This window comes from Heptranchias perlo, chromosome 4 (genome assembly GCF_035084215.1).
Source record: "Heptranchias perlo isolate sHepPer1 chromosome 4, sHepPer1.hap1, whole genome shotgun sequence".
Lineage (NCBI taxonomy): Eukaryota > Metazoa > Chordata > Chondrichthyes > Hexanchiformes > Hexanchidae > Heptranchias > Heptranchias perlo.
In genome coordinates this window covers 22,614,711-22,633,251 of record NC_090328.1, presented here as the reverse complement: position 1 = coordinate 22,633,251, position 18,541 = coordinate 22,614,711, and the positions used below count along the sequence as shown (strand labels likewise).

The 18,541-nt window shown below is 42.7% G+C and overlaps 1 protein-coding gene across 1 annotated transcript in view; it reads right to left on the bottom strand.

Moving 5' to 3' along the window:
- LOC137320437 (cadherin-related family member 2-like) overlaps nt 1–18,541 on the bottom strand; it is a 97,361-nt gene that overhangs the window by 57,723 nt on the left and 21,097 nt on the right. Inside the window, exons 10-16 of the mRNA XM_067982132.1 lie at nt 15,660–15,760; nt 14,756–14,959; nt 14,508–14,663; nt 4,814–4,978; nt 4,662–4,726; nt 2,401–2,647; nt 464–703 (exon numbers count right to left, since the gene is read on the bottom strand). Coding sequence (XP_067838233.1) covers nt 464–703; nt 2,401–2,647; nt 4,662–4,726; nt 4,814–4,978; nt 14,508–14,663; nt 14,756–14,959; nt 15,660–15,760 — 1,178 coding nt within the window. The remainder of the gene's footprint in view (nt 1–463; nt 704–2,400; nt 2,648–4,661; nt 4,727–4,813; nt 4,979–14,507; nt 14,664–14,755; nt 14,960–15,659; nt 15,761–18,541) is intronic.

Below are 18,541 nucleotides of genomic sequence, written 5' to 3'. Positions count from 1 at the left end.
CACAAAACGGGACAGAATCCCAGTTGGAACCATATTCCTCTCCAAATTCCAGCTTCCAGCAAATGACCTGGTCACTCTCCTCCACCCCTGGGCCAAAATGTAATTTAAGGCCCTATTATTTTCCAGAAAGCAATCAAAAATCGCTTTCTCTACTGTTTCTGGGGAGCTCTCTTAAAAATGTTCCAAATTCTTACAGATGCAAATCAACCTTGAAAGAAAGTCAGGCATTTCAACTGGGAGCCTGAAATTTACTGAACGCTATTTGTGGAATTTAAAAGCACCTACAGTGACCTGGATTTTAACAGAGATAATTGAGCAGCAGCAGCTCAAAGGTTAACAGTTAAATATCACAACTATGCTCCAGACCCCAGCCTACCCACGAGCAAATCCACAAGCATGCTGTGTAAAAGGGACAATACTAGAAACATAAAATAGAAAACAATATTATTGTTTCAATTCATACCTCCACTGTGATGGCAACTTGTGCTGTAGAGCTAAGTGCAGGTTTACCACAGTCTTTGGCTTGGACAGTCAGATTGATAATTCCATTCAAAGAAGCATCCATGGATTCTCTGTCCAGCGGTTTGACCACGGATATTACTCCAGTGGAACTATTGATTCTAAAATATTTTAAAGGATCTCCTTCAATGATTCGGTAAGTAACCTTACTGTTTGGGGAGTCCTCTTGGTCCCTGTCAAAAGCCTGGGAATGAAAAAGTACAAGAGCATTAACCAGTTACAGCACTTCTGTTGTAAATCATATGAAAATTGATTAGCTAATGGTTCAGTTTTTGTATCAATAATTTTTATCACATTGAGGAAAAGGCTTGCAGTATAACTGGGGCCTAACTGCTCTCCTGATGATTTAGTGGCGAAGTGTTATCTGATCTGAGCATATTCTGCATATATGTATTCAAACGCCTATGTGCAGAGCTTCACTTTACCTGAGAATACAGAAGTGTAATTATGTTGACAGCTCGTGTTGTTTTAGAACAGTACCGGGCCCAAATTGGTGCCTGAGGTATGACAGAGCCAAAACCCTGTTTTTTCTAAAGTTAACATCAGCCTACACAATGCATCGAATGCAAATAATGAAGGCTGAAAATAAACTTCAATGGAAAAGAAAATCAGACAGGGTGTAAAACAGGCTGCCGACTCACTAGCACCCATTTTGCGCTCCTGCCCAAAGCAATTTCACCCCCAGTGAGTGAGAAAAGCATATTCATATATTAACCAACTATTGTATATTGTTGCATTGTGAATCTTAATAAATGTCAAAAATTTGAATAAAGATATGCAAAGGCATGTGATTGTTAGACTTATAGTAGATTCTTGTAAGAAAGACTAAGGCTGTGAAATTATATAGGTCATAATGTATGGATGTTACTGTGCTCACATGAAACTCCTTCTTCCACTATTTTACTTCCAAAAAAGTAAGGTTGGCAACTCAAATATTTCCTGTTGGTTGATCCTTGTTTTTTTAATATTTAGGGAAGACATAGAGGAGAGATCTTTCATAGATTAGGCAGAACACAGTTTCTGTTTGAACAGGCCCGTGCTATGTGGCTGCTTCCATTGAAATATCTGTTGTTTGATCCTGAGTTCTTTATCCAAGAGGAATGAGCTGGGAATATGCCAAGTCGTGCCTATCTATAGTCCAGATTATTGTGAATACATTTATTTTGAAAGGCCTCTAGTGCTGATGAAGTAGATTGAATGGGGCAGTACACCCCAAAGCACTGAGCTAATTGAACCATAAATCACTCTCTGGTATAAACAGGTTATAGTACTTTTGATGTTCAACAGCATGCATTACAGAGGGATGGGACTAAGTTGTCTGCACTGGCCAGTACAAAGGATGTTTAAGAGAGGAATATTCTCATCAATACTGTTTAGCATATCCATGTTTTTCCTTTAGTGTCAGAGAGAAATTACCACAAATTCCTCCTATGCAACTAAAAGGAGCAAGGTAATGCAAAGGCTGTTTAGAGAAGTCTGGTGGCATTTCCAGCAAAGCTGCACCATCTTCACGTACCGCCAGCCCAAGACCCCTTGCCCCGGTTAAATAAATAAATAAAATTCTTGGCAGTATTTGCTCCAGAGCACTAATGGGATATGCCTGTCTCTTCTCCATAATGTCATGCAATGAAAACTCTTTGACACTGTTGATAGGAGAATCCATACGCAAAACTATGTTTGCAAGCTTCCAGGCTTTTGATAAATGTCCGTGCCATACATCAGAGCACTGGCACTATTTAGAGTTCTGTAATGTTCCAAAAGTGAAAAGTTACAAAGTTTTATTTTCTTGCTTTCTATTGGAGCAGAGGTAACACCTATGGGAGGCAGCATCACAAACCCATCATGACCCATCCAAAAATTTCATCAGAAATTTCTTCATACCTGAACCTGGATAATATTTTTAACAACATTTTCTTTAATAAATTCAGTGTAACCATTTCTTTGGAAAACAGGCACTTCATCATTTGCATCAGAGATGGAAACTTCTATCTGCACATTGGTCGCAAGTCCTCCAACATCTCTGGCTTGTAGTGTGACAAAAAGCTGCTGTCTCTTTTCTCTGTCCAAAAATGTTTTATTTTTCACAAAGAACGTTCCAAGTAGTGGGTCCACATCAAATGTTTGCAATCTGTCATGATCAAAGCAAAATATTAATAATTATCTGACTCGTGTGATTCATGATTTATTGCCCAACACTTTGATCCTGGTCTTTAAATTTTGAATATTAACTTTGAAAGGAAAAAGTATTAAAAAAAATGTCAACTTCTAGTCCAATATATATGAATTTTTTGGGGGATGAGCAAATTTTTCAGGTTCAACTATTCCCTTGTACATAGAATATCTGTTTTTGCAGAATTTGTTGCAAGGTAGAAATTCTGATGAATGTGAACAGACGTTACGTCCCTTATTACCCGAGGCATGGGGCCTAACACCTGTTTTAGGTGGCCACCCCAATGCCTGAAAATCATCCAAGGCCAATATGATATTGAATGTTTTTCAGGCGTCCTTAGGGCGCAGCACATAGCCCTTGCGAAATTGGTCACCCAGAAAACGAGAGCAACGATAACAAATTTCTACCCCTATATATTCGTTATGCTGCTTAATGTCTTTAAATGACGACATTGATATTTGAACCTTTTACTTTCCAATGTTTGGATGGATGTTCTGGCTAGTAATAAATCTGCCCATTCAATGTGAACATTAAAGGCAACCTGTATTTTTGCATGTTGGCAAGATACATCTTAAAAGTACACAGCCTTTTTTTGAAAGTTACTTTTACTTTTAAAGCACTCAACTACAGATTGTAGTGCTTGAAGTAATATCAGATCAGTACATGCAGGCCAGGTAGATCAGTTGGCTTCTGTGATGGTGGGCCTAATGGACTGCTCCTGTGTTGTAGAATCCATGTAAAGATAGAAGCACAGAGGTTTACAGCATAGAAGGAGGCCATTTGGCCCGTCATGTCTGCTCCAGCTCTTTGCTGTTCAAAACTAATCCCATTGCCCTGTGATTTCCCCGTAGTCCTGTATCTTCCTATGCTTCAAACATTTATCTGAGTTTCCCCTTAAAAGATACAATGGTCCCTACCTCAACCATTCTCTGTGGCAAAGTATGCCATGCTCAAAAAATCCTCCTAATCCCTCTTCTCATTTTCCTAATGACAACAAGACCCTCATTACGCACTCCCCAACCAGAGGAAACAGTCTTTCCCTATTCACTCTTTCAAAGCCCTTCATAATTTCAAAAACCTCTATTAAATTTCCTCTTAGCCATCTCAACTTCAGTGGAAATAGTCCCAGTGGCTCAAGTCTCACCTCCTCCTGGTGAATTTACATTGTATGTTCTCTATGGCTTTAAAGTCCTTTCTATAATGAGGTACCCAAAACTGCGTACAGTCCTGTCACTGTGGTCTAACCAATGTTTTGTACAAATTTATCATTCCTTCCTTACAGTAGTGAGGAGGCTTCATCACTATGTTTATGTGGGTAATGGGTTTGGCTTTACACTTCTCTGTTTATAGGGGGAAAATTGCGGTAACACTAACGTGCCCGCTGTAAGCGATGGGGACTGTATCAGCAGTTCTCAAGATTGTACTCCCAAGTCCAAATCATCCAGATATGCTGAGAAAAAAAACCTCAGCACTGACCACCCCCACCACCGCGCCCCCCCCCAAACTATGGTACACCACTTCCAATCCTACTCCAATCTCAATAACAGTCATTGGGGGTAGATTTTGACTTTGTCCATTTGTGTAAAACGGGTGTCAGTGAATCGTCAGCCTGTTTATATCTCTCCTGTCAAAGTAATGGCGGCAGAACAGGAGCAGCTCCGATGAATTTCCCAATCTATAGCTTTGTAAAACCATTAAACCATCTGATTAAGGACAATTTGATGACAATTAAAAGGTGGCTCTGACTATGACAGGCAGGTGATTCATATAAATAACAATGTTACATATATAATGATAACAAAGCTGCTGAGACTATTAATGGTTCTCTGCCTTCATAAACAAGTGGTCACTATGCCCCGATAGTGATATACTCACACTACATTAAGTTTACCTCACTTTGGATGCAACAAAATTGCCAACATTGGTGATTTGATATTGGAGTCAGACTGACCGGTGTCACCAGGAAACTTACACATTGTCCGATCCAAGAAGTTGATAGGTTATCTTGCTAAAATTTGCGCTATCAGCATCTGTAGCCTTTGGAAACATAAAATGATGGATAAACACGCTGTACAAAAACGATTTTAAAATATCTTTTGATAAAATCTCACTAGAATTTCTTACAGTAATGCAAGTCACATTGTAGCCATTTGCACTATCTTCTGGGACTTCCAGTATAAAATAATCTTGGTTAAACACAGGGCTGTTGTCATTTCTGTCTGTTATATCAACATGTACGATTGCAACTGAACTGAAAATTTCTTCTGTCTCCGATTCAACAGCAAAAACCTGAAAGAATAAAAATGTGGAATTTGAGAAAGTGTCATGCTACTTAATCAGTCTGAGAAAATAATCATACAAATGTGTGGTGTGCAGTTAACCAAAAGAAGACATACCTTTAATGTAGAAAAAAGTCCCAAAGTGTTTCATTGAAGTGTAAAAGAAAAAAAATGGATGCTGAGTCAAAGTAGGAGATATTAGGAGGGGTGACAAAAAGTTTGGTCAAACAGATGGGTTTTAAAGAGTGTCTTAAAGGAGGAGAGGGAGGTGGAAGTGTGCAAAGGTTTAGGGAGGGAATTTCTGAATGTAGGTATCAGGTGGCTGAGGCACAGCCACCAATAGTGGGGTGAAGTGAGAGGCAAAATACACAGGAGGCCAGTGAACGCTGCATTTAGTGGAGGAAATAGGGCTAAGGGGGGGTGGGGGTGTCTACAAAGATAGGGAGGGGCGACGCCATGAAGGGATGAGAATTTTTAAAATTGTGGCATATGGCAGACCGGAAGCCAACGTAGGTGAGTGAGGACAGGAATGATGGGCGAGTGCAATCTGGTGCGGGATAAGATACAGGCAGCAGAGTTTTGGATGAGCTGGTGGGGTTAGGAGTAGAAGCCGAGTGCAGCAGCGATCCAAATCAAGGAAACTAGGAGCTGCTTCGCCAATGGCTCTCAACTTTGACTAATTCAGGTGAGACCAGTGGTGTCTTGGTGTGCGGATCACAGGAGAGCCGCAGCAGTGCGAGAATATTGGGGGAAGCCGTTTAGAAGCGGAAATTGGGCAGAAACGTCTGCCTTGCAAAAAAAGTTTCCGACGCTGTTCATGCACGATAAGTGTGCTGGAAAGAAGAAGAAAATTCACTCCCAAGGACATTGCTGATTGAAGTATGAACTAAAAAATAAACTCAAAATTACATCTATTTCATGCTATTCAGTATAACATAAGTATTTCAAATATATCAGAGTTTTGGCAACTTAATAATTAATTACAAACACAAAACCTCAGTAATTTGATTCATTACATTTACTCTGTTTTCTTAACTGAAATGAAACAATGAAATTTACTAAAATCAATATAATCGGCTTTTGTTAGAACAACATCAAGCTTAAAAGGCATGCTACTGTACTGAAAATATTTGCATGGGCAGCAAAACAGACATCCATTGTAAACAGCCCCCTCTACTTTGCCGAGTATAAATAAAATCATTCAATCGGATCAAATCTAATGTGGCCAAACATTAGTGAAGGGAACGATTCATTAGAAGGCAATGCGTAACAATGCTATATCCGTTCTGAAAGAGTTCAGAATATGTCACTTCAATGTTGCAAAGGTTATTTAAATATTGCCAGTTATTGTTAACTATACCATTGAGAAGGTTCAGTATCTCAGAGGTCAGTGTTAAAAAAAATCAAGGACGTTTAAGAACTCTTGACTTGGTATAACTTTTGTTGCATACACATTAAATCCCACATAGTGGCTGTATGTGCATCTTCACAATAGACTGTATTGAAACTTCTCTGCAAACTACCATCCCATTTCCATTCTCCCTTTCCTCACCAAAGTCTTTGAACATGTTATCTGTGCCCATCTTTTCCAAAACTTTATTTCAATCTTCAATCAGGACTCCGCTCCTGCCACTGCACCGCAGTGGCCCGAACCAAAGTCACAAATTACATCCCCTGTAATTGTAATCATGGTACACTATCCCTCCTCATCCTCTCTATGGCCTTTGACACAGTCGACCAAACCGCTCCTCCGTTATCCAGCACCTTGGGACTGCCATCACTTTGTTCCACTCTTACCTATCCAATCGTAACCATCTATCCTTGGCCCTCTCCTCTTCTTCATCTACATACTACCCTTTGCTGACATTATCTGCAGACTTAGGGTTGACTTCTACACGTACGGTGATAACAGCCAGCTCTACCTCTCCACCATCTGTCCCAACCCCTCCACTGCCTCTATGTTGTCAGACTGCTTGTCCGACATCCAGTCTTGGATGAGCTGCAATTTCCTCCAATTAAACATTGGGAATGCCGAAGTCATTGTCTTTGGCTCCTGCCACAAATTCTGTTCCTTCGCTATCGATTCCATCCCCCACCCTGGCCACTGACTTAGGCTGAACCAGACTGTTCGCAATCTCAGCATCTTATTTGACCCTGAGCTAAGCTTCCAACCATATCCTCACTATCACAAAGACCAGCTACTACTCTGTAACATCACTCGCCCCCAACCTTACCTCAGTCTATCTGCCACTGAAATCCTCATCCATGCCTTTGTGACCTCTAGACTTGACTGTTCCAATGCACTCCTGGCCACTGTTCCATCATCCACCCTCCGAAAAGTTCAGCTCATCCAAGGTTTTGCTGCTCATATCTTTTATCACACCAAGCCCCACCCATCCATCACAACTATCCTTGCTAACGGTCCCCCAACGGTTGACTCCCGGTCCCCCAACAGCTCAGGTTTAAAATTCTTATCCTCAAGTTTAACTTCCCTCTTGCCCTCACCACTTCCTATCTCTGTATCTTCCTTCAGCCTAAAACCCCTTCCTCAAACTCTGGCCTCTTGTGTATCCCCCCTCCCTTCGCCCCATCATTGGCAGCCTTGTATTCAGCCGTCTGGGCCCCATGAGCTTGTGGTTCCCTGCACCTCCTGGCTCCACATTCAGGTAAATTTACCTATTTGGTGGCGGCCTGTAGCAGCCGCTGGTTAGGCCGCATGTAGCTTGATTTTCCTGAACATAGCCAGCTGGCAGCGTTCAGGGCAAACCAATTTGATAAAGGAGGCATCAAACAAGTGTCAGGCCCTTGTTTTCATATGCAAAGAGTCTAATGCTGTTTCAGGGCTGGGCCCTGGACGCCTCTTTTGATGCCTATACCAATATGGCAAGCGGCGCACCTCAGCCACGCAGTGTGCACGATCACGCCATATTTGATGCTTTACATCTGTAAAACGGCCATAGCGCCATCAAATTTCTTGACCCCCATTTACACAGTGCAAACAGGACTTGCGACACATTTCTGGCAAAGTTATGGCAGCGGAGAAGGAAGAGCTACAAGGAAATTCAGAGCCAGTGTAGTAACCACGTGACATAAGTTTTCACCGCATACTGATGACACACTATTTTTACTTCTGCTGTGGAGATGCCGGTGATGGACTGGGGTGGACAAATGTAAGGAATCTTACAACACCAGGTTATAGTCCAACAATTTTATTTTAAAATCACAAGCTTTCGGAGATTATCCCCTTCGTCAGGTGAATGACTCATGGGTGGGGTAACGTGTAGCGTTTCCACTTCAAAATTGTGCCTCGGGATCTTTTACCATCTTTTATGTCCACCTGAGAGGGCAGATGGAGGTTTGGTTTAACATCTCATCTGAAAGATGTCACCTCCGACAATGCAGCACTCCCTCAGTACAGAGGATATAATAGCAATGGAAGGACACAACAGCAACGCAGGTTAATTTGAATGTTACCATGGAGGACGAGAGTTGAGGTTTTTGGGCTTATTCACTAGAGTTGAGGGCACGATTTTCCTTGTTTGCCTGGCACTGAAGAGGATCAGCACACCTGAAATGTGCTGCACCTATTCACTCCTGACAGCAAGCTGGCTGCTGGTGAAAATCCCAATGGTGTGATCAATTATGACTCTTGTAGAGGAGTGAGCCTCTCCTCTTCATGATTCCTGTGTGCTTTCCAAGGAACAATCAGCCACAGCTCAGGATGCAGCATGGCTAGATACGGAGTACTGTCCCCTCTACACTACACCAACAATGTACCATATACCAAAACTTTAAAAAGCATCCATCACATATTTCCACTTCCTGTACCAACCCTCTTTGCATGAGACTGGCAATTTGTGCCAGATCATGGACAATTTTGTGCTGGTCCCCCAACAATCAACAGTACCCTGAAATATGCCTGGCACACTTTAGAACAATTGCATCATGGGAATTGCTCGCAAAATGGGCATTAAAAGGCATGATGTGGCACTGGTGGTTACAGACAAGTTGAATGATGATTGGATGGAACCTGTTTCTATTCATATTTGGCAGAAGGGAGACCAGAATACTTCAGTGATGCATTCTGGGGCACTTCTCTAGCACTACACAATCCTATGCTAACTTACACGTCTTCCTGTGACAGCCGTGGATCAGTGGAAGCACTCTCACCTCTGAGCCAGAAGGTTGTAGGTTCAAATACCACTCCAGGGACTTGAGCACAAAATCTAGGCTGACACTCGAGTACAGTACTGTTGTACAGAGTACAGAGTGTCGCACTGTCGGAGGTGTCACCTTTTGGATGAGACATTAAATCGAGGCTCCGTCTGCCCTTTCAAGTGGACGTAAAATATCACATGGCACATTGCTATTTGTGAGACTATGCTGTGCACAAATTGGCTGCCGCATTTCCTACAAATGACGACACTTCAAAAGTACTGTACTGGCTGTAAAGTGCTTTGGGACATCCTGAGGTCATGAAAGGCATGATATATATGCAACTTCTTTCTTTTTTCCTGTCCTACATGTGCTTCTTCCGTAGCACAAGAAAAGCAGAAAAGCCAGGCCCGTGTTTCATAAGAAATTAATATTTGGCCTGTAGTCAAACTCTGAACTTTTTCCATCTATTTGGAGAGTAGCATAATTATATATGCGCCTGTGTCGAGGATGGAGTAGTACTTTGGGGATTTGTGGTTGTGCACATTTATGTAATTGTGGTCAACAGAGCTGCACGGGAGAGGCAGTCCTTTGGCTCTCTCCCATATATATCTGTTGCCATTGCTGTTCTCCCCTCCATTACTGTTAGATCTGACCCTGTTTGTGGCTTCTCCCTCGTTATCCACAAGTTGGCAAAAGAACTTGGCCCCAATCTCTAGTATTTCCTGTTTTCTTGTCTATACATTTCTAGTCCCTGACTTAAGCTTAGGATTTTTTTTCCTTTCCCAGCCCTATACTAGGCCCCAGCTAAAACATGAGCAATCAAGAAGGAGGAGAAAGAAAAAGAAAGAGCTAAACATAAAAGATGAAAGGAAGATGTTGCGGAGAAAGAAAGAGAAGAAAAACAATTAAAGAGACACGCCAAAATTGTTAATCTAATGTTAAGCTGTCTTGTTATGCTTCTTGTTAGGTCATCAAAATGTACACCATTACATGCATGTTTGTCTGTCTGTGGGGGAGGAGGCCTTGGGGTAAGGGAGAGGAACTCCACTCACCTCAAGTCTACCCCCGCCCCACCCCACACACATAACCACTCACGTAATTGGGTACGACAGCCTGGTGGTTACGGCACTGGACTGGCAACCCAGAGGTCATGGGTTCACATGGCATGTTGTGAAATTGAATTCAATCAATCTGGTAATTTGTGGGCTACCAGCAGCAAAAAAGAAAAATGACCATGAAAGCTTCAGGATCGTCGTAAAAACCCAACAGGTTCACTAATGTCCTTGAGCGAAGGGAAGCTATCACCTGTACCCAGTCTGGTCCTCGTATGGTTCCTGTCCCACAACTTATGGTTGACTCTCAGGGCAACAAGCGATGGGCAACATCATTATAAGCCAATCCCTTATGGCACGTTTTGCACCACCGCCAATTTTACCCCCATAATTTTCTGAGGCACCATGTAGGACACTGAGCCTTACTGGCATTGTGTGCAGGTAAAAAACTGCAGCTAAAATGTATCAGCAATTTAGCCTTTTATTAACTAATTGTGCAATGTATTGTCACATCACATCATAATTTCACTACACTGTTTGCAACAATATGTGTGCAGGTATATGCTGAGTCTGCTTACATAAATGCCTCTACCTTAGCTTGCTCTATATTTTATGACAGTATTGCCTCAGCAAACTTCTCAGAAATGTTTATATTGTCGAAGACTATTTCTCAAGTTACTTCAGGCATTGTAAAGGACTTTTCACAGCCCAAAGGAAAATTTAGCTTTCAAACTCAGTGCCAGTATTCTGCATGTGATTACTTGTTTAAGAGCAGTTAGCCTGCTAGTATTGTCCACTGAGCTAAAGATGAAAAAGTAAGAATTCCTCTGGCCTAAATGCATTTGTGAAGATTTCCTCTCTTTTGTATTTCTAGCGAAATCATAAATGTGTCCTGGCAGACATTCCTCTTTTGTTCTTGGGCATTAGATAATTGCGTGGTGGAGCACGTAGAGGAAAACAAGGCCCGTAATACAGCCTGCCTGATTTCCCATCCATTCACTACCTCAAAATAAACAGTGACGGTAGGACAAGGGGCACAGGTTCAAACTGGTGAAAGGATCTCTTTTTTTTGTAGGTTTCCTGCTCGACAGGCCAGCCAGATTGACAGGCTGGCCGTCAGTAGGACGGGAGAACAGCCAGGGAATGGATGCCAGCAGGTAAATCTTAGATGCGGGGACGGGCGGTGGGGGGGGGTTGGAGATCGTGGGGGGGTCGGAGATCGTGGGGGGGTCGGAGATCGTGGGGGGTCGAAGGTCGTGGGGGGTCGAAGGTCGTGGGGGGTCGAAGGTCGTGGGGGAGGTCGGAGATCGTGGGGAAGGTCGAAGATCGTGGGGAAGGTCGAAGATCGTGGGGAAGGTCGGAGATCGTGGGGGGGTCGGAGATCGTGTGGGGGGGTCGGAGATCGTGGGGGGGTCGGAGATCGTGGGAGGGGGTTGGAGATCGTCGGAGATCGTGGGGGGGGTCGGAGATCATTGTGGGGAGTCGAAGATCATGAGGGGGTCGGAGATGGGGAGGTGGTCAGCCGATTGCGTGTGTGGGATCGCAGCAGGTAAGCTTGTTGGGCCTGGAGGAAGCACTCCTGCTCCACCTGGCCCACAAGCAGTGGAATAAAAGCACTTATCTGTTGACCTGGCCCTTATCACCTCCTCTTACATGGCATGAAGTCGAATTCCGGCCCCCAGGAGTTAAAAATAAAAAAAACTGTCAAAATGGAGGCCCGCAGCCTCCTTAAAAGATTTTACTGACCGACCCGCCTCCTGAGAGCAGGTTGGTCGCCCGCCCCTCGACCCACCTCTGCTAAAACCAGAAGTGGGTGGGTTGGAGGCGGGTTGGGGTTGGGTTTTACTTTTTTATAATTTTTACCTTCCCACCCGTCCCCAACCCACCCGTTCGTGGGGTTAAAATTTACCCCCAAATCTCCAATCATCAATGATTTACAAATTCCTTCAGCTTAACAACAGGAAGAAAAGCCCCAACACAAATTCCATTCCCTTGTATCATCCTCCTTGGTCACTCTCTCAGGCTGAACCAGGCCATTCATGATCTTGGCTTCCTGTCCAATCCTGAGCTGAACATTAAGCCCCGTAGCCTATCCATCACAAAGGTGACTTACTTCCACCTTTGCAACATTGCCCACCTCCACCGCTACCTCAGCAAAAACTCTCCCACACTCCTTCTCGTCCAGCAATCCAGTTCTCACTGACGTACCCTGGCTCCCTATTCTCCAATGAATTAATTTCAAAATTCTCATATGTAAATCCATCCATGACCTTGTCCCATCCTATTTCTGTGAACTCCTCCAGTCTGATATCCTCTGCCATACACTCCATTCCTTTAACTCTGACATTCACCATTGACTTCATCCCATCATTGGTGGCAGAGTCTTTTGCCACCTTGGTCCTACTGTTTGGAAATCGCACCCTGAACGTCTCCATTTTTAAAAACCTCCTCCAGACCCATCTGTTTTACCATGCTTTTGGTCACTCTTACTAATCTCTCCTTTCAATGATTGGCATCCGTTTACCCAATGTCTATGTGAAGCACCTCAGAACATTTCTTCACCTCAAAGAAATTTTATAATAGCAAGTTGTTGATGGGTGCACTGCTTTGAATGTTTGAACTAAAATAGGCTTTCATTCACATTTGTTATCCCTTTTGAAATACGTTGACCCACACAAAATTGGATTTTTAAAAATTATTTTCTTTTGGGATGTGGGTGACGCTGGCAAGGCTGCATTTATTATCCAGCCCTAGATGTCCTGGTGGTAGTGGGCCTTCTCCTTGAACACGGTAGTCCTTGTGGTTACTTAACCCGGGATATTGACCCAGCAACGATGAAGGAACAGTGATGGTGTGTGAGTTGGAGGGGTACTGGGTGGTGATAGAAACCACAGGGGAGAGAAGTGCTGTCAAAGGAACCTTGCTGAATTGCTGCAATATATGCTCTTTCCAGCAGGAATCATATGTATCCATTATCTATGTATCTATCTACCTAAGTCTTGTGTTAAGGGCCTGCTCTGTCCGTTACACTTCAGTGTCACATTATGTTACTCACAGCAAATTTCCTTGTCACACTTGCATTTAATTTGCTGAAATTTTGTGTTCAGAAAATACTGACAAATCAAAATTAGCACTATCTCAAAAGTGAGCATATGAACGTCCAAAGAAAGACCACTAAGGGCATATGAAAACAACCAATCAACAAGGACCAATCAACAAAAGCTACAAATAAAAAATGGCTGTGCCTCTCTGCTAAGCATAGGATTATTCATGAGGCTTCCCAAAGGTACCACTATCTGCTTTATAGAAAATCTCAATAAGGCAGCATACTACATTCCCAAGACTCCCATGTAGGCATCTGTGACTACAACACTCATTTTTTTTTATGGTTGACAACAACACTGACCATTCACAGTGTGTGCCAGGACCTACTGTTTATAAGTCCCATTCTTTCCCCTTCCCACTCTTGAGTGGTGATGGAGAAGTACTGACAAGAATGAAAGCCAAGGAAACCATTTTAGGAACAATGAAAGTAAATGGAATTTGTATTTTTGTATAAAGACATCAAAACAAGGTAAAATATTAACTTATCAACTTTTTCTGAGGTAACTTTGTTAGAAAAAATATAAATTAACTGCATTCAAGGCATTCTTTATGTAGCAAATCACAGCATATTGCATGAAATTTGACACATTAAAATTTTGCCATCATTTAATTTCATTTATACTTTGTAATGTATTCTAAATGGTTACAGAAGCTGCATTTCTTTTATTTACATGTGGCTGAGAGAAAATTCAATTCAACAGAAAGGTTTATATAAGCAGCTAGTTCTGGAAGGACTGTACCAATATTCAAGTTTTGAGGGAGATCCTAAATAAAAAACCTGAATTTAAACAAGATTTTATAACCAGGATGTTTTAATGGCAGTAAGTACGATTGTAGAGGTATTTGGTAAAGAACGAGGTGCAAGTAAGTTTAATCTTTTTTTTAAAATTATATTTCATGGCCCTCACTATAAAAATCTGTACTCAATCTGCCTATTTGATTTCCTAGCTAAAAAGCTACTCTCCCGTGACGTGTGCATGTAATTAAGAAATGTGAGGGGGGACAAAGTTATTTATTTATCTATATATCTCCCATAGTAGGTAAAGAAAACAATATTTATTAAATTTCTATGACTAATCATAAACACTTACTTCGCTCTCTTTGAGCATATCACTCACAAACTTTCCAGATCCTTTCAGTGGCAACATTTCTCCAATTTATCATGAGCAATGTCATGGAAGATCTGCTGGTATATTCAATCAAAAGATATTTTGTTGAACATACCTGAAACTGTAAGAGGTGGTTCTTCTCAAAGTCTAGTTCCTCAGAGTTTGCCACTTGGAGTGTTAACGTTCCCTCATTATAAACTATATTTTGATTCAAGTTAAAAGCCGTAGAATCTGCTCCTCTAAGATATACTTCAAATGTTCCATTGTTACCCTATTGGGGAGGGGCGAAAAATAATTGGACTCAGATATCAGAAAGATGCTCTTGATGGAAAAAAACATCAAATTAAAATTAAATGAACTAACTTGATCCAGGTCTTGTACAAAGATGTGAAGAATGGGCATGCCAATTGGTGTCTCCTCAGGCACGGTCACATGAAATGTGTCAGTAGCTACTCTTTGCTCTGAGTAAAATATTGGTTTATTGTCATTCACATCAAGAATTAATATTGTAACTGCTGCTGTTGCAGTGGCAGATGGGTCTTTAACACCCTCGACAAGTTCAAAAGCCTGAAATAAAAAAAATAATTTTGCTTCGTTGTGATTAAAATCGGTATCTGTGTTAAAATGCGCAAGCAATGCAACAAAGCTGCACTGAACAGCATAAAATCTAACGTAATCCCCCCCAATTGTGATGACCTACTTTTCCTGTTTTTAAAAAACATCCAAACATGTACACAGCCTAATCTTGTGGAACTCAAGCTCTTTTATAAACTGAGCACACCCTGTAGCTTTTGTAGCTGACATCAGCATTTCAAAACTAATGCCATGTTTTGCTTCCACAGCAGATATTACAGGTTTGAGTGTAAAACTAGTGAATGAAGACTAAAAGGCAGGGCGGGGGGAGGAGGGAGGGGGTGGGGGTGGGGCGGGGGGGGGGGGTGCATGTACTGAATTGCCTCATAATCCCATATGTTACAGAGGGAGATAATGCCCACAATCTAACGTCGTCACTCACATCACAGGAATGAAACAACAGGAGAGTCCGACACAAGATGGCTACCTTCAGACTGCGTCTGGCCAGCGGTTTTAAAGTACGAAATAGAGTAAGAAAGGGACAACTGAAACACTAATATGTGCACAGATATTTAAGACTGTGGAGGCAAACTGATAGACTGTACTTCTTCAGTATTGATTTTTAATAACCGTTAATGCAAAGAAATCTTTTTAAATCATTACACTAGAGTTTCGCAGTTGAGTCATGACTTACAGTGATATTGATTGTAATGAGTTCTCTCATATCTTCTCTGTCCAGCAAAGAGGCAACAGTGATTTTACCAGTTACTTTATCCACATTAAATGTGCTTGTGCCTGAAGTGAGAAAATGAACAAACGAGTCCCTAATGATATGAAATGTCATTACATAATATTTCATAGAAATTACAACATGAAAATAGGCTTTTCAACCCGAGCAGTCCATGTTGGTGTTTATTCTCCACAGCAGCAGTAGTCCTAATCCCTTGTGCCTATCCTCTTCCCATGTTCCTTTATTCCCTTTTCCTTCAACCACCTATCCAACCTATTCTTGAGTGTTTACATGGGGCATGATTTTTACCTGGAGCTGGGAACAATTGTGTGGGAAACCCGGCAGTGAAATCAATGCATCGGAATCTGTGATCGCAAATCAATTGAAGGCAATTATTTTTGCTTCCAGGTTTCACATCTCCAAGCTGCGCAGCGGGCGTACTGCGCACCTCCATGATGCAATCTGAAGTCCACTTTTAAAGGGCCAATGCAAAAATGGATTTTGGAGGAGAAAGAAAGAAATAAAGCTATGGATGGACATCGAGGGAAGGCAGCACTCAGGCTCTCGGACACGTACTGCTGGGTGCTGTGAGAAGCAGGAGAGAGGTCATCTACCCAAATGATTGGAGGAAAACCTTGGTTCTGCCATCAAGAAGGCGTGGCTGGAGGTGGCAGAAGAGGTCAGCAGTAGGGGCAGAGTGCCCTGGTCTAGGCTGCAGTGCAGGAAGTGTTTTAATGACTTAACCAGGTCAGGAAAAGTGAGCACTTTTGCTGATTCACCCACATCCTATGTTGTGCAACACCGCCCCCACCTCTCACTCTGACTTGGCAAGCCTACTCAATCACATCACTCCGCACAGTTTCAGCATCAAATTGGACTGGACTGGACATCAAGATTGAGACGAGGAGGAATTTCTTCACTCAGAGGGTTGTGAATCTTTGGAATTTTCTACCCCAGAGCGCTGTGGATGCTCAGTCATTGAGTATATTCAAGGCTGAGATTGATAGATTTTTGGACTCTAAGGGAATCAAGGGATATGGGGATCGGGGGGAAAGTGGAGTTGAGGTCGAAGATCAGCCATGATCTTACTGAATGGTGGAGCAGGCTCGAGGGGCCTTATGGCCTACTCCTGCTCCTATTTCTTTTGTTCTTATGTTATCAAACATCCTTCACTTTCTATGCACTGCCTCACCTCCCCATTTATGCACCCACCACTGCCACTCACCCCAATCCTGATACAATGTGATGCATCTGTTTCATGGTCACCCACACCCAATGCACTGCATCCATTGGCTGAATACGTCACCTTCAGTCACTCACAGGTCTGTTCTTTCTGCCCTTGTAGAAGAGAGCATAAAATGCAAGGGAGAGGACGAGGGCTGGAGGTGGACCATCAGCCATAGCCCAGCTGACAGATGCGGGGGAGGAGGCAATGGAGGTAAGTGGGACAGCTGCAACCCTATCCATCGGAGATGGAGAGACTGGGAACCCGTAGATGCCTGGTGACAGAATGTTAACATCTTTCACACACATGATGACTTTATTTCATCAATGACTGAACTCTGACAGACCTTAGTGTGGTGATTGGCAAGATTGTCACTTTGCTGATGAATAATTAATATCCCTTTCTGTCATCTTCCAGGGCCTTCATGCACTCAAGAAGAATGTGGCGAGATGCATGAGATGGATTCCTCAGAGGACCTCATTCCTTCTGCGGGTGCACCATCACAGGACATACAGCCATACACCAGCGGAGGAACTCACACCTTGGTGGGTCCAGTTAGTCAGTTAGTTGGGTTGTCACCTGGTGATTCACAACTCACAAGTGAGCACAAGCAGACGCTGGTGGCAGGCGTAGCCATGGAGAGTCTGTGTTGGAGGCGCACTCCTCTCCAAGCTCTGCTCAGCTGGACACAGATGCTGAACCCCAGGGGCCATTATAGAATCATAGAATCATAGAAGTTACAACATGGAAACAGGCCCTTCGGCCCAACATGTCCATGTCGCCCAGTTTATACCACTAAGCTAGTCCCAATTGCCTGCACTTGGCCCATATCCCTCTATACCCATCTTACCCATGTAACTGTCCAAATGCTTTTTAAAAGACAAAATTGTACCCGCCTCTACTACTGCCTCTGGCAGCTCGTTCCAGACACTCACCACCCTTTGAGTGAAAAAATTGCCCCTCTGGACCCTTTTGTATCTCTCCCCTCTCACCATAAATCTATGTCCCCTCGTTATAGACTCCCCTACCTTTGGGAAAAGATTTTGACTATCTACCTTATCTATGCCCCTCATTATTTTATAGACGTCTATAAGATCACCCCTTAACCTCCTACTCTCCAGGGAAAAAAGTCCCAGTCTGTCTAACCTCTCCCTGTAAGTCAAACCATCAAGTCCCGGTAGCATCCTAGTAAATCTTTTCTGCACTCTTTCTAGTTTAATAATATCCTTTCTATAATAATTGTAAACAATTTTACAACACCAAGTTATAGTCCAGCAATTTTATTTTAAATTCACAAGCTTTCGGAGGCTACCTCCTTCCTCAGGTGAACGATGTGGAAATGAAATCCTCGAAATGAGGATTTCATTTCCACATTTTCTACAATTGTCAACCCCAGTCCATCACCGGCATCTCCACATCATGACTACCATCGACACCTTTCTATAATAGGGTGACCAGAACTGTACACAGTATTCCAAGTGTGGCCTTACTAATGTCTTGTACATTGTTGAGAAGGAGAATGATTCAGGTACAGCTGCACCTTTGCAAGGTTCTGGAAAATGTGCAACGCACACTCTCCACAATAGAGGAGAGAATGGAGGAGTCCAACTCCAATACTAAT